This window comes from Trachypithecus francoisi, unplaced genomic scaffold (assembly GCF_009764315.1).
Source record: "Trachypithecus francoisi isolate TF-2019V2 unplaced genomic scaffold, Tfra_2.0 Lachesis_group5, whole genome shotgun sequence".
Classification (NCBI taxonomy): Eukaryota; Metazoa; Chordata; class Mammalia; order Primates; family Cercopithecidae; genus Trachypithecus; species Trachypithecus francoisi.
In genome coordinates this window covers 146,172,104-146,188,036 of record NW_022681470.1, presented here as the reverse complement: position 1 = coordinate 146,188,036, position 15,933 = coordinate 146,172,104, and the positions used below count along the sequence as shown (strand labels likewise).

Genomic DNA, 15,933 nt, shown 5'->3' with positions numbered 1-15,933 from the left:
GAAACTGAGGCTCAGGGAGGTAAAATCACATTTAACATCTACCTTCTCAACCCAGGCTGTCCAGCTTTGTGGTGTGGGTGCTGGGGACCCGTGGGAGGGTTGTGAGCAGGGTTTGGGGGACTTGCTGTTGAAACAAGTTTGGCATGGGAGGACGGACTTCAGGGGCAAGGCTGGAGGCCAGAGACCTAGAAGACGCTGATATGCCGTCTTGGGCTCCCCCAGCCCATGCTGCTACCACCACCCCCTGCAGTTCTAACCACTCAGGGCTAGGAAGGCCTGTTTCTGAAGGATGATGGTAATTTAAGCAAACTTTTAAAATGTTTATCTTGGTCGGGCGCGGTGGCTCACGCCTGTAATCCCAGCACTTTGGGAGGCCCAGGCGGGCGGATCACCTGGGGTCAGGAATTCAAGACCAGCCTGGCCAATATGGTGAAACCCTATCTCTACTAAATAATACAAAAATTAGCCAGGTGTGGTGGCAGGCACCTATAATCCCAGCTACTTGGGAGGCTGAGGCAGGAGAATTGCTTGAACCCGGGAGGCAGAGGTTGCAGTGAGCCGAGATTGCGCCACCGCACTACGGCCTCGGTGACAAAGCAAGACTCCATCTCAAAAAAAAAAAAAAAAATTAAAATGTTTATCTTGAGTCGGGCACAGTGGCTCATGCCTGTAATCCCAACACTTTGGGAGGCCGAGGCAGGTGGATCTTGAGGTCAGGAGTTTGAGACCAGCCTGGCCAACATGATGAAACCCCATCTCTACTAAAAATACAAAAATTAGCCAGGCATGGTGGCACGATTGTAATTCCAGCTACTCGGGAGGCTGAAGCAGAAGAATCGCTTGAACCCAGGAAATGGAGGTTCCTGTGAGTTGAGATCGCACCACTGCACTCCAACCTGGGCAACAGAGCGAGTCTCCGTTTCAAAATAAATAAATACATAAATAAAATGTTTATCTTGGAATACAACTTCCTAACATCCCCGCAAACGCTGGCTTTGTATGCTTTGCTTGGTGTTAAGGCAAGGATGGAACCTTACAGAGGAAGCAGAAGACCATCTCCTGACACTCTAGATGATGACCTTGCCTGTCCTGAGATGTGGGTTGTCGTGGTGTTGGGATGGTCTAAAACAAGGCGAAGGCCCGACCCTGTGCTTCCCAAAATTCAGATGCATCCTTGCAGCACATTAGAGATTGGCTGCATGGTCTGGGCCCGATGGCTCAGTCCTGTAATCCCAGCACTTTGGGAGGCCAAGGTGGGTGGATCACCTGAGGTCAGGAGTGTGAGACCAGCCTTGTCAACACAGTGAAACCCCATCTCTACTAAAAATACAAAATTTAGCTGGGTGTAGTGCCGGGCACCTGTAGTCCCAGGTACTCGGGAGGCCGAGGCAGGAGAACTGCTTGAACCTGGGAGGCGGAGGTTGCAGTGAGCCGAGACCGTATCATTGCATTCCAGCTTAGGTGACAGAGCATGACTCCATTTCAAACAAACAAACAAACAAGCTTAAAACGAGATCACCTCCATGTTCAGTTTATAAAACAGCTGTGCTGAAAACAGCATTGTTCCAAGGGCTCCCTTACTAAAGGCAGGATCTTACTTTTTCTTTTTTTTTGAGACAAGGGTCTTGCTCTGTCACCCAGGCTGGAGTGCAGGGGTGCGATCTCAGCTCACTGCAACCTCTGCCTCCCAGGTTCAAGCAATTCTCTGGCCTTGGCCTCCCGAGTAGCTGGGATTACAGGTGTGCGCCACCACGCCTGGCCAGGATCTTACTTTCAATGTAGTTTCTCAATCTGGGAGACCAAGAGAAATCTTTTCCCTTCAGGGGTCCAAAGATGACTGAATTTGAACCGCCCTAGCAGAACAAACACAAACTTCGGAGGGCTGCACAGATGTTGGAAACACAGATGTTTTCTCAGCTGAACTGAAGGAGGTTCACAGCTGGCAAAGGTGTTTGGGTTCTATTACTGGTATCAGCATCAATCTCACAAAAGTTTCTTTCTTCTCTAAGATTCAAAGTCAGACCTCAGGCCGGGCGCGGTGGCTCATGCCTGTAATCTCAGCACTTTGGGAGGCTGAGGCGGGCGGGTCCTTTGAGGTCAGGAGTTTGAGACCAGCCTGGCCAACATGGTGAAACTCCGTCTCTACTAAAAATACAAAAAAATTAGCCGGGCGTGGTGGTGCGTGCCTGTAATCCCAGCTACTCAGGAGGCTGAGGCAGGAGAATGGCTTGAACCAGGGAGGCAGAGGTTGCAGTGAGCTGAGATTGCACCACTGCACTCCAGCCTGGGTGACAAGAGACTCCATCTCAAAAAAAAAAAAAAAAAAAAACAACAAAAAAACAAAAAAACAAAAAACACCAGAAAACAAAATCAGTCCTCAAATTCCCAACCAGATCCCGGAACCCACAGAAAGGCAGACAAGCGGGTGGATGCTTATTACCCGATTTATTAGAGAGACCTCTAAAAAGACGGGGTGTGGCGGGGATGGGTGGGTGGGGAACCTGGGCTGCAAACCAGTGTTGTTTGGGGCCAGGAGTGGCTGTATGGTTTCAGAGGCGCCCACGGCTCTGGATCTGAGGGACACAGCACCCTCGTCTCGGCCACGAGGCGCGGCGCTTTGGATTGTCACGCACCAGACCACGGGGCGGAGGAATGCAGTGGAATCCCCGGGGGGAGTTAAGACACACGAGATTTGCAGTTTCGTTTTGTTTCAGAATCAGTTCAGCCATAAAAATGGGACTGGGGTGGGGACAGGAGGAGCGATTGACCACCGGAGACGAGGAGGAGGTGGTGGGCGCCTATCCTGGGGTGGGGGCTGAGGGGCTGTGGAGACAGTACCATGGTGAAGGACCCCATGGCAACGGGAGTATTGCACTGAGCCAGGTTTCGGGGGAACAGGGACATGTCGGGATGGCGTCGGGGGACAGAGCCTGGCAGGAGATACATGGAAGTTTCTGCCTTGTCAGTCTCAGAGAAAACGCCTTTTAGTCATTACAGTACAGGAATTTGGACACTGTCCACATTCTCAGTGGACGGCGGCCATCAGAGGTGACCCAGGAGGGGAAGTGGGCACTGGTCACCAAGGTATTTACAGACTTCTACCGTGGGGGACAGTGGGGTGGGTCCAGCGGCCTCCCTCGCGGGGGATCTGAGGGAGGCCGAGTTCGCTAAATATTATAAATAGGTCTTGCCGTCCTCCTGCCCCCGCCCCTCGGCACAGTCAGTGGGGCACTTCAGCCTCGGTTTACAGTTCTCTGAAAGGAACCAAAAAACACAACCAACAAAGCAGATCTCCAAAGGCGCCTCGGAGACAACACAAAAATGGAAACGTGGTATCCACAGAGGTGTGCACATTTCTCCTGCAAGGGAGTGCTGGCCGGGCACTGGTGTCACGTGACTCGCTCCGCGGAGGGAGGCTGCCCTGGACGCGGTGCTGCCCGCCGGGACCACACCTGCTGCTCCGAGTCACCCCCACAGGCTCTCCACGTCTCTGGTGCCAGGGCTCTGGGCAGGGGGACTCGAGGGCTCCCTGGGAGGCTCAGTGTGGCCTCTGGGGTGTGGGCCTTTGAGATGACGACAATGCCCCGTCCCTGTTGGTCATCCAGGTCCCAGACACCCCTTCTGATCTCTGCCCCTGCCTCCCCGGGGCGTGCCCGCCGGGTGTCCTTCGGAGGGACGAGGGGGCTGATTGGTGGATGCCCGGTGCCAGCAGATGAGGACCAGGCTGTGAACTGGGGCCAAGGCTGCTTCCCGGGGCTGGACAGACCCTTCAAGCAGGCAGGGAGGACCCCACGTGGGCTTGTCCTGACGGAAGCCACGCGGGTAGCCGGCTCCAGAGGAGGGTCGGCCCCTCTCCTCGGCGGAGAGTGGAAGGGCTGCTCTTGTGGAGTGTGTCCTCGCTGAGGGCCTCGGGGATGGGGCCGGCTTCTCCACAGCAGGGCCCTTCCAGGCGCAGGGCGTGGGCCGTGCGGGAGGCCGACAGGATGTGGAGAGGGGGTGACATGGCGTTGTACAGAGCTTGCAACAGACAAAACACAGAGCCCCGCCTGGGAGGTTCTCTGGCCGTCTCAGACCCCACATCAGGCTCTGCCAGGGCTGGAGAGGAATTCTTCCCGAGGTGCAGCTTCCACGCCAGCTCCTCCCATCCTGGGCACGTCTTGGGAGTGGGGAACCCCACGGCCATCACCCACAAGCCCCTCTCAGGGGTCCTGGGGAAGGGCAGGGTGGGCGACTGTGCTGAGCTCTCGACTCCAACCAGCACCCTCTGAGTGCAGCGGCCCCAGGAAGCTGCCCCAGGGCCGTCTGGGCTCAGTCCCCACTGGGAGTGCTGCCCTCTTGGAGGGGGATGAGCCGGAAACAAAGTCTCTCCTCTCCTCGGAGACACCACATCACTCAAACAAGAAAGAGGCCACGACACCCACGCCAGTCCTGAAGGAGACTCCTGTGGAGCCGGGCCTGGCCCCCTAGGCCGTGCCTCCAGGTGGAGGGGTCGGGGAGCCTGACCTTCCACCCTGAGCTGGTCTCCTGTGGCCCAAGGCCCGGCCTCCCGCTCCGTCCGTCCGTGGAGAAAGCGTCTCCGTTGCCTGAGCCCTCCATGCCAGTTGCTGAGTGGCCCACATCGGAAGAGAACGCCAAGCCCCCAGCCCTGAGCTCCACCAGAACGGGTAGTGGCCTGGGGGAGAGGAGGCCTGGCCCTTCCGCTGCGGTGGGTCTGGATCGGAGGCGCCAGAGGTTTTTGCTCGAGGGGCACCTGGAAGGTGGGTGTCAGGGCCCCACTGCGGCGGGAACACAGCTGCTGAGTGGCTGCAGTGCTTGGCAGGGTGAGGGCTGTCCCCACAGTCGATGCTCAGGCCAGATGTCCTGCCCTGAGGCCCCCAAACCCAAGCTGAGGGCCGGAGGTCCGCTTCCCAGGTGGACAGAGGCAGAGTGGCTTGGGACTCCAGCCGTCCCCTCTGCAGGCTGATGGGGCCCCCGGGGCTCAGGTCCCCAGAGGCCACCGGGAACAGCCTGGCTCCCTCCTCAGGACACATGCAGGCACAGCAGAGAACCAGAGGGCAGTGGGCGGGGGCTCTTCTTCATCTGGGTTGGGTTTTTGTCTTTTTTTGGTCTTTTACTAAAACAGCACACACGTGCTTCCGTCTCTGTGCCGAGTAAGGACTCAAATGCGATTTGCCGCTCGGGAGGGTCGGTCTCACTGGGGCAGGCTGCCGACGGGGGTGCCGGGGCCCTGGGAGGCTTGTCGGGGAGGGGTCCGGCCATCGGCATCCGTGCAGGGGGAGGACGAGGTCCAGTGGGGCGGCAAGGCGGGCATCTCCCGAGCTCTGGGCCTCAGCAGGGTGGGCAGCGCCTCCAGGGGCGGCCGGAGCGAAAGTGGAGCTCGGCTCTGGGTTGGGGACTGCATAGAAATTACTGCAAGAGCAAGAGGACAAATGAAGGTGGGTGGCGGGCGGGGCGAGGCCCACCCCAGGCCACCCGCCAGGCCCCCTGCCAGGGACTGGCTTCCTTGGGCCAACACAGGCCCTGAGACACTTACCCCACGGCCACCTCAGAGCCAGAGAGCCCAGGGGGGAGCTCTGGGCCACCTGTGCCCTCCCGCCCCAGGCCTCAGTCCCTGCTTGTCCCAGTGGCTGGGGACCACGCTCAGTAGGACCTTGGAGCCCACGGGGCCGGCGGGCGCAACTGGGCCGCACTTACTGTGTCGCTCTCGCCGTCGGAGGCTGGGGGGGCCTGGGCGCTATAGTGGAGTGGGGAGTACACCCAGCTCCTCTCATCGGTGGGCTGGCGGGTGGGCGCGCGTGCAGGAGGGCGCAGAAGAGCAGGGTGCGAGGAGGCGCAAGAGAGGCAGAGGGAGGAAGGAAGAGACAGGAGAACATAAAAGAGGCGAATCCCCCATGGAGGACGAGGGGTGGCTCAGCCTGGCTGCCCTCTCTGACCCAGTGGACCCGCTCCCAACCTGGACGGGCCCAGGGCCTCAGCTCAGCATGGCAGGGTGGGGCGGGCGGCAGAAAGCAGTTAGTTCAGTCAAGGCGGGGCCTGAGACAGCAGGTGACAGAGCCGGCGGAAGCGGGTGGGGGTCACAACCTGGAGCACCGACTGTTCCTCCTCCTCCTCCACAGCCCGGCCCCACCACAGCCCCCAATCCTGCCTGTGCCATGGGCACCAGCGCACAGGCTCCTGGGGGCTCTCTGTGAGGGTCCTGGGAGGTCAGGGTGCCAGACCTACTTCCCAACCCAGAAGCCTTTCAGGACCTGAACACACAGCTGCCCGTGGGCAGGGCCAGCCCCCTCTGCCAACACAGATGTGCTCAGGAGAGACTGAGGCTCGGACTGCCCACCCTGCAAGAGCCAGGAGACACCTTCCTGAGCAGTGGGGCAGAGTGAGGGCCAAGTTCAGGGCTAGGCATAGGCAGGGCCGTGTGCTGGGACACGGACATGTCTTCCCAGCTATGCCTGTGTGAGGGGTCCCAGGTCTGGGTGGGACCTGGGGAGGGAGGAAGGGTGCGTTCCTCCAACACCTCCGCCCCGCCCACTGAGAAGCCCCCGACCCCTCAAGCTCCCTCTGCTTCTCCTGCCCCCAGGCTGCTTCCTCAGGGCTCCAGCAGGCCTCCCTGTCTTCCTTATTGCATACTCCTCTCTCTTGGGCCTCTGTTACCACCCCAGCCTTCAACGCCCCTCCCAGCACAGACGACCTGTGAATTTCCACCTGGCCCGGCCTCAGCCTGAACTGCCAGGCCTGAATACACAGCTGCCTGGCCATGTCCACCTGGCAGCCCTCGGCCCCTAAACTTGTCACAGCCACAACCCAGTCCTTCACCCCAAGACCTACTGCTTGTCCTTCCAGTCAGGACAGCGCTGCCCACCCGCTGCCTGGGCCAACCCATGCCTCCTTATCAGGCCTGCGCCCCTGCCTGTGCTGGCTCCCAGCTCCCAGCCTGGGCCAGCAGGGGCCTCCCTCGCGCTCCAGGTGTGCCCAGGCCTCACCTGCAGAGGCACTGCCTCTCCCTGCCTTGGGTCCTGCCTCCACACCCCCTCTAAAGGGCTCATCTCTGTGCTCACTCCACCCTGCCCGATCCTACAGCTCCCACCAGACCCCCGTTCCCGGCCCCTGGGCACCGAGGGCAGCGTGCTCCTGCCCTGCGAGGCCGCCATCGTGGAGGATTGACTCCTGCACCGAGGGGCAGGGACCTCAGCGCAGGCCTTGCCCATTCCTCTGGGAGGAAAGCAAATGTAGCCTGGAATTCCTGACGTGGGAACGGCAGGTCAGGTCCGCCCCTGCAATGTCCCTCGAGAGCCCGGTGTGGGAAGCCTGCGTGTGTGCTTGGTACTGATTTGGTGGCTGCTCTGATGGCTCCCATGGGGACTTGAAAATGTGGGGCCAAAACAAAACAGGGTCCCCACCTGAGCCCTGAAAGAGCTGGCCCGTGGGGAGGAGGGTGGCAGCAGCCACTGAGAGCTGCTCTCTGGGAGGGGTGTCCTGGGCGGCACTGCGCACACAGCACCTGGGCAGGGACGACAGTATCCTTCTGCGACAGCGTTAGAAATGGGGGTACAGGCCAGGTGCAGGAGCTCATGCCTGTCATCCCAGCACTTTGGGAGGCCAAGGCAGGTGGATCTCTTGAGGTCAGGAGTTCCAGACCAGCCTGGCCAACATGGCGAAACCCCATCTCTACTAAAAATACAAAGATTAAGGCTGGGCGTGGTGGCTCACGCCTGAAATCCCAGAACTTTGGGAGGCCGAGGCAGGCGGATCACCTCAGGTCAGGAGTTTGGGACCAGCCTGACCAACACAGTGAAACCCCATCTCTACTAAAAATACAAAAAATTATCGGGGCATGGTGGCAGGAGCCTGTAATCCCAGCTATTTGGGAGGCTGAGGCAGGAAAATTGCTTGAACCCAGGCGGCAGAGGTTGCAGTGAGCCGAGATTAAGCCACTGCATTCCAGCCTGGGCGAGAGAGTGAGACTCTGTCTCGAAAAAAAACAAACAAACAGAAGACCCAAAATTAGCCAGGCGTGGTGGCAGGCGCCTGTATTCTCAGCTACTCAGGAAGCTGAGGCAGGAGAATCGCTTGTACCTGGGAGGCGGAGCTTGCAGGGAGCTGAGATCCGGCCACTGCACTCCAGCCTGGGCGACAGAGCGAGACTCCGTCTCAAAAAATAAAAAAAAAAGACAAAGAAAAGGGCAGAACAGCTGGCTTCCTTGTTCTGCAGGAGCTGGGGGGACAGAGGGGGACCTCCTCAGCCACCAGCTGCGCAGAGAGGGGAAGTGGGGGGCAGTGGCAGCTGGGACCCAGAACCGGGTGACCCCAGGAAGACCAGAACCAAGGGCACAGCCTCTTCAGCACTCAGGCCTTGGGGTGCTTTGAACGGCTGCCCTGCCTCCCCTCTGGCCCCCACACTTCGGCTGTGCCTGCTGCCGAGACCACCCTCCCCACATCTGCCCTTTCAAACCAGGTGTTTTTCAAAATCCAGGCACCCCCCTCTGTAGGCGGCCTCTGCGAACTGCTCCCTGCCTGTGGTGGGGTGACCGGCAGGGCCGCTAGGTCTCTCCAGTGCTCCCCCTCCCAGCAGGCCCCTCTGGGGAGCTCCCTGACGATCTCCGGGGCGTGGGTCTGCGATGGCTGGCTTCCTGCTGGCTCTGTGGGACAGAGCTGCCTGGAGCAGCCAGGGAAGTGAGCCTCCACCTCTCGGGGATCACTCCCCAGTGCCTGGCACACAGCAGTGTTCAGAACGGTCTGCTGATGGGCGGGGAGTCAGGACGGCCTCGGCGGGGGCTTTGTCTTGAGGAGACACTCCTGCTTTGGGTCTGCGCCCTGTTCCGGCTGTGCGGCACTGGGCAGGTCTCTTAGCCTCTCTGGGCCGCTTGCTTATTGGTCATAATGACAACAGCAGGCCCTGAGGAGCTCACGGCTACGTGGGGCCCCTGTGGTGTCCCGGGGGAACTCCTTGAGAGCTTGGGGATCTGGATTGTGACTAAACCGTGTGGTCTCCCAGGCTCCCAGGGGAGCTGAGGCCTCAGCACCTCCATCTGTGAGGTGGGTGTGGAGAGACCATCTCTTCCCCGTCTCCATGGCCCTGCAGTTCAGAGCCCGGCTCTGCAGCCGCTCGGCTGACCTGTGCGACCTCCCCTATCGTCAGGCAGGCCAGGGGAGCCAGGTCTGTACGAGTGAGAAGCATCCACCCAAGACACCCCGACATGGGAGGGCGGGATCCAGGGGCAGAGAGGGGCTGGTTGGGGTCCGGCCAGGGTCCGAGGCAGACCCTGGGCCTCAGCTGTGCACCTGGCGATGGTGCCGCCCTATGGAGTGCCCGGTGCGACATGGGGCTGAGTGACATTCCCAGTGGTGCGCGCAGCCCGGCACCTGGTCCGGGGCCAGCGTGGCCGACCTCAACCGCGGCCGTGATTGCCCCAAAGCCCTTCTGGAAAACAACGGACGTCAGACACTGAGCTTCCGGCCGGGGACCTGCAGCTCCCTGCTGCCCGAGGGGCACCGCTCCTTCTCCCCAGGGTGGCCGGCTGCGGTCACTTACAGTCCCTGAGGCGCTCAGCGTCATGGCCCGCAGTCGGTGATGGTGGGGAGAGTAAATCCAGTACCTCCCATCCGTGAACTGGACGGGGCGGGCCGGAGGAGGAAGGAAAACAGAGGATAGCGGATGAGGCGGCTACCCCCGTGGTCGGGTGGGAGAGGTGGAGGGAGGCAGCGGGGAGCGGGTGGGGACAGCTGACTGCCAAGCAGAAGGTGGGGGTTGCCAGGGTGGGACCGAGGACCCTTCTCCCTTCTCCGCTGCCCACCCAGCAGGGCATCGGCACACAGACACACAGCAGGACGTGGCCCCCAGGGCCCCCGTACCATCCAGAGACCACGACACGCACGAACCAGTCCTGGGGAAAGCGGTGATGACATAGGGTGGCTGGGGGCACAGGCACGCGGCCCGTCCCTCCCTTCTCCAGGGCCAGGTGGGGGCATGGGAACCCCAGAGGCGCCACTGGAGACAGAGCAGGGGAGTTAGTTATGAAGCAGCCAGTAGGTGCCCGCAAAACAGGCCCTGAGGCCTGGTGCCTGTGCCCAGCCCATCTTCCCAGGAGGGTAAGAACAAACTATCTGGGAAGTGGGCTGCAGCCTCCAGCCCTCCCTGTGACCTGAGTGGGACCACTGGGGAGTGGAGATGCTACCTGGATACCCCAGGCCTCGGTGGTTGCCCGGCAGCTGCCTCACCCAGACCCTGGCAAGGGGGAGCAGGGATCCCAGGTCCAGGCAGACCCAGCCCTGCCCAGTAGCAGTCATGAGTCCCCAGCCCACAACGTGGGAGCGTGAGGCCCTCGTGCCGCTACCTGGTCCCCTGGTCCTCCTCAAGGATGAGCCCATCTGGCCACGCCACGGCAACAGGGAGAAGCTCCAGAAAGGCCTGGTCTGGAGGAGCTCCTCCCTCCGTGGGGTTAGACCAGGAAGAGAAGGTGGGTGTGAACGTGGCTGGTGAGTGTGCGTAGGCGTGTCGTGAGAGTGCTGGCTGGTGAGAGAGCATGTGGGTGGGTCGACAGGGCACACTCACGTGCCTGTGTGGGGCTGTGTACACGGTGTGCACACAGTGGAGTGTGTGTGAGAGAGTCTGGTTGACGAGCCGGTGGCAGGAAAAGCCTGGGGCACTTACAAAGTAGATGTCAGTGGCGGGCGTGTCCTCCTCGTCCGAGGCCTGGCTGGCGGGTGCGCCCTCCTCGTCCGAGGCCTGGCTGGCAGTTTCTGCTTCAACAGCGGCAGCGGCACCGGCCATGGAAGCCTCCACCCTGGGGACAGGGATAGACAGAAGGTCTTGACCCTCAGCCCCCACAAAGAGGCTCCCTGCGCCCCCACTCAGGATCCAGGCAGGGGCTTCACACGGTCATCACTGAGCCAAAAACCCAGGCAGCTGACCACAGGCCACGCGCTCCTGCGCCTGCCATTCAACGCAAATCAGAACAAACCTCCCCAAGAAGCCCCCAAATGCTGACCCTAGGAGTGACCTGCCAGCTCACTGACAGCGTGGCCCTGCTACTCCCAGCTCAGACACACACACACCTGTGGACAGGTGCTGGCCTCACCCTCACCAGCTGTGCCACCCTGGGAGGGCCAGTTCCTCCTCTGAACTTCAGTTTCCTCAGCTGTAAAGTGGGGAGAGATGGCACCTAGCCACTGGGATCAGAGCTTCTTTCTTCTTTATTGATGTGTTTGAGACAGGCTCTCGTTCCATCAGCCAGGCTGGCATGCAGTGGTGTAATCACGGCTCACTGCAGCCTCCACCTCCTGGCTCAAGCGATCCTCCAACCTTGGCCTCCCAAGTAGTTGAGACTATAGGTGTGTACTGCTACGCCCAACTAATTTTTTTTTATTCTGTAGAGATGGGGTCTCACTACATTGCCCAGGCAGGTCTCCAACTTGTGGGGTCAAGCAACCCTCCTGCCTCAGTCTCCTTTAGGAGGGATCACAGATGGGAGCCCCCGAGCCCAGCCTCTCTGTCCTTTTCACTGAGCACTTACTACATGCCAGGGCCGGCTCCTGTGATTAACCCACTGAGTCTATCGTGGGGGATGGAGAGGGTGCAGCTACTGCCCCTGCGTTGCATTTGCGGAAACGGAGGCACAGAGAGGAGGTGAGGAACGGCCTGGGCCTTGGCTATGGCCACACGGTGCATAGTGTTCATCCCATGAATGAGGCTAAACACGCCCTCCTGCCACATCGGAGGTTCAGTTCCTTTTAGCAAAGCCTGAGATTTAAGGTGCGAGGTTTGGCAATGGCAAGGAGCTAACAGTGGCACGGGCACCGGGTGGAAGATAAACCCTCAGGGCTTTATTTTTCGGTCGGTGCTGCTGTGAGTGCTAAAAAACTCTCTTGGAACAAAAATAAAAAACGCATCTCAAGCAAAAATCATTAGAAAGGCAAGATGAATTTGGTAACAATGCAAGCATGGGATTACCCACACCAGACAGATGACAAAAAAGTAGGCCGGGCGCGGTGGCTCAAGCCTGTAATCCCAGCACTTTGGGAGGCCGAGACGGGCGGATCACGAGGTCAGGAGATCGAGACCATCCTGGCGAACACAGTGAAACCCCGTCTCTACTAAAAATACAAAAAAAAACTAGCCGGGCGAGGTGGCGGGCGCCTGTAGTCCCAGCTTCTCGGGAGGCTGAGGCAGGAGAATGGCGTAAACCCGGGAGGCGGAGCTTGCAGTGAGCTGAGATCCGGCCACTGCACTCCAGCCTGGGCGACAGAGCGAGACTCCGTCTCAACAAAAAAAAAAAAAAAAAAAAAAAAAAAAGTAAAGACAGGCTGGGTGTGGAGCCTATAATCCCAGCACTTTGGGAGGCCGAGGCAGGCAGATCACGAGGTCAGGACATCGAGACTATCCTGGCTAACACAGTGAAACTCCGTTTCTACTAAAAATATAAAAAATTAGCCACACCTGGTGGGAGGCTGAGGCAGGAGAATCACTTGAACCCAGGAGGCAGAGGTTGCAGCGAGCTGAGTTCATGCCATTGCTCTCCAGCCTGGGAGACAGAGCAAGACTCTGTCTCAAAAAAAAAAAAAAAAAGGCCAGGCGCAGTGGCTCACGCCTGTAATCCCAGCACTTTGGGAGGCCTAGGTAGGTGGATCAAGTGGTCAAGAGAGCGAGACCATCCTGCCTAACACAGTGAAACCCTGGCTCTACTAAAAACACAAAAAATTAGCTGGGTGTGGTGGTGGGTGCCTATAGTCCCAGCTACTCAGTAGGCTGAGGCAAGAGAACGGCTTGAACCTAGGAGGCGGAGCTTGCAGTGACCCGAGATTGTGCCACTGCACTCCAGACTGGGCGACAGACCAAGAGTCCACCTCAAAAAAAATAAAAAAATAAAAAAAACGAAAAAGTAAAGACACACGGGGGCCAGCACGGGGCTCACACCTGTCATCCCAGCATTGTGGGAGGTCGAGGCAGGAGAATCACCTGAAGTCAGGAATTCGAGACCAGCCTGGTCAATATGGTGAAACCCCATCTCTACTAAAAATACAAAAATATTAGCTGGGTGTGGTGGTGGGCGCCTGTAATCCCAGCTACTCAGGAGGCTGAGGCAGGAGATTCGTTTGAGCCCAGGAGGTGGAGGTTGCAGTGAGCCGAAATCACGCCGCTGCACTCCAGCCTGGGCAACAGAGCAAGACTCTGTCTCAAAGAAAATAACAGCAGGTGACACCATATCTCCAAAAGGGCCACAACCATTGTGTCCTACGTTTTTAAAAACATAGATAGTTCTTTTAAACCTCTTTTTTCAAATCAAAACTCAATAAAATTAATCCCAGCATTCTCGGAGGCCAAGGTGGGCAGATCACTTCAGATCAGGAGTTTTTTTTTTTTTTTTTTTTGAGGCAGAGTCTTGCTCTGTCACCCAGGCTGGAGTGCAGTGGCACTTCTCGGCCATGCCCGACTAATTTTTGCTATTTTTCAGTAGAGATGGGGTTTCACCGTGTTAGCCAGGATGGTCTCGATCTCCTGACTTCATGATCCGCCTGCCTCGGCCTCTCAAAGTGCTGGGATTACAGGCGTGAGTCACCGCACCTGGCTGAGGTCAGGAGTTTGAGACCAGCCTGCCCAGCTGGCTGATGGGAGAAACCCTGTCTCTACTGAAACACACAAAAAAATTAGCCAGGTGTGGTGGCGGGCACCTGTAGTCCCAGCTACTCGGGAGGCTGAGGCAGGAGAATCACTTGAACCCAGGAGGTGGAGGCTGTAGTGAGCCAAGATAAAGCCACTGCCCTCCAGGCTGGGCAACACAGCAATATTCTGTCTCACAAAAAAATAAAAATAGGCCGGGCGTGGTGGCTCAAATTTGTAATCCCAACACTTTGGGAGGCCGAAACGGGTGGATCACGAGGTCAGGAGATTGAGACCATCCTGGCTAACACGGTGAAACGCCGTCTCTACTAAAAAATACAAAAAACTAGCCGGGCGAGGTGGCGGGCGCCTGTAGTCCCAGCTACTCGGGAGGCTGAGGCAGGAGAATGGCATAAACCCGGGAGGCGGAGCTTGCAGTGAGCTGAGATCCGGCCACTGCACTCCAGCCTGGGCGACAGAGCGAGACTCTGTCTCAAAAAAAATAAAAAATAAAAATAAAAATAAAGAAATTAAAATTAAAAATAAAATAAAATAAATACTAAAAAGGTTAAAAAAAATTCGTTAAATGCTTGGAAGTTCAGAGATGTTCTTATACAGCTTTTAGCCCAGGGTCTCTTGCCTGGGCCCTGTGGATACTGGAACCAGGTCCTTCTCTGGGGTGAGGCCATCCCGGGCACTGCAGGCTAATGCTGAGCAGCGTCCCTGGCCACCACTCACTGCCACAAACGCCCCCAGGCATTGCCCAGTTTCCCCTGGGGGCCAGGATCACCTCGGCTAGTGAAGAACCACTCCCTTCAATCAAAAAATAACCTTATGGGAAAATCCACCATCTGCGAATACAACCCAGTAAGAAAGAACGGCTTCACGACGAAACCTCGGGATGCTCTTGGCTCCTCCCGGCCCGCAGCGGGAGGGCGCCCCGACCTCCCGCCAAGCCAGGCTCACCCTGCGTCCTCCTCTTTGGGGACCACGATCTCCACACTGCACGCAGGCTCCACCTGCACCGTAATCTGCTGCAGGTCCCCTTCCGCGGGCAGCTCCTCCTGCGGCCTGCAGGCAATGGGAGGTTGTGTCTCAGTTTCCCTCCTCGCTTCCCCCCGTCCTACCCCCAGGAGTGCCCAGTGAACTCCAGGGCCAGTCCCAGAGGGGAGCTGGGAGCCTCCTGCTTGGGCCTGGTCTTTCTGGCTGTCACTCCCAGCCGGGGGACTGTCCACCTGGGTCCCTTGGTGACTGTGGTGCCGACAGGGCCTGCGGTGTAGCAGGCTCTGGGGGCATAGGAGCGAAGGGCAGCCCCGACCAGCTTGCGCGCCACACGCCCTGCGCACCCCCTGGGGGTGCCTGCACCTGGCAGCTGAGGCCCTAACACAGGTGAATCAGTGTCCCAGCAGCCGGGCCTGGCTGTGTAGCCTCTCCAGACGGCACGCTGGACCAAGGGGAGGGCCACATCCCACCCATGGCACCAAGGGGTTTCTTTCATCAGGCAGCAGTGATTAAAACACGGTTAAGGAAAGCAACAACTCGCCACTGCCCCGGTGTTCACAAGAGCGAGACCCCGGGAACCTCGCCAATGTCCCCGAGGGCTGGGCATTAAAGCCAGGTGCAGTCCATGGGATGGAAGGACGGCACGCAGGCGTGACAGGAACGGCGCACACCCGCCCGAGATCCCCGTCAGTCGAGTGACAACAGCAAGATGCGGGCGGCACGCACGGGTGTGCCCATTGGTGTGAAAATAAAAGAGAAACAAAGTCTGGTGCACATCTGCTGTGTTCCCAGAAAGTATCTGCCAAGAGACAAAACCCACAGTCCCAGTGGTTGCTCCTGGGGAGGAGACGGGCCTTGGGCAGGACGGGGGCATTTCACGACGTTCCCACTGTATCTTAGGTGAGAAAAAACTTAATAGAAGAAGAAAAAGAAGGATCCAACAGGCCACAGCTGTCCCAGGGTGTAAGAAACACAAAGCGGCTCGAAGACGGTGTGCAGTGCTAGGGCCAAGTGCTGGAACCTTAAATCTGTCCCCAGGAAAGAATGGGCAGAGCAGAGGGACTGGGGGACAGGAATGGGCTGGGGAGCGGGAATGGGAGCTGGGAGCTATGCAGGAGGAGCTGGTGAGACCCAGGGAGGGAATGGGGCAGGGTCTCACCTGCCATCCTGTCCGGAGGACTGTGTGCGCCGCCTGCAGAGACACAGCAAACAGGTGACACCCAGAAAGAGGATGGCCTGCCTGCTCAGTCTACCTGCCCTGCCTACCCGCCTGCCTACCTGGCAGCCCCGCCCACCCATACAGATGCCGCTCCCTCCTACACATCGGATGCCCCACT

At 58.8% G+C, this 15,933-nt stretch overlaps 1 protein-coding gene across 8 annotated transcripts in view; it reads right to left on the bottom strand.

The window, feature by feature from the left end:
* Positions 1-2,430: 2,430 nt before the first annotated feature.
* Positions 2,431-15,933, bottom strand: part of PIP5K1C (phosphatidylinositol-4-phosphate 5-kinase type 1 gamma) — a 66,490-nt gene continuing 52,987 nt past the window's right edge. For 2 of the 8 annotated variants that reach the window (XM_033199782.1, XM_033199783.1), the window contains exons 14-19: positions 15,756-15,788; positions 14,561-14,665; positions 10,649-10,781; positions 9,850-9,985; positions 9,530-9,607; positions 2,431-5,409 (exon numbers count right to left, since the gene is read on the bottom strand). In XM_033199782.1, the coding sequence (XP_033055673.1) occupies positions 5,192-5,409; positions 9,530-9,607; positions 9,850-9,985; positions 10,649-10,781; positions 14,561-14,665; positions 15,756-15,788 (703 nt within the window). In that variant the 3' untranslated portion in view covers positions 2,431-5,191. Of the gene's footprint in view, positions 5,410-5,694; positions 5,779-9,529; positions 9,608-9,849; positions 9,986-10,648; positions 10,782-14,560; positions 14,666-15,755; positions 15,789-15,933 lie in introns of those variants that run through there. The other 6 variants (XM_033199785.1, XM_033199784.1, XM_033199787.1 and 3 more) reach the window with 6 other exon arrangements.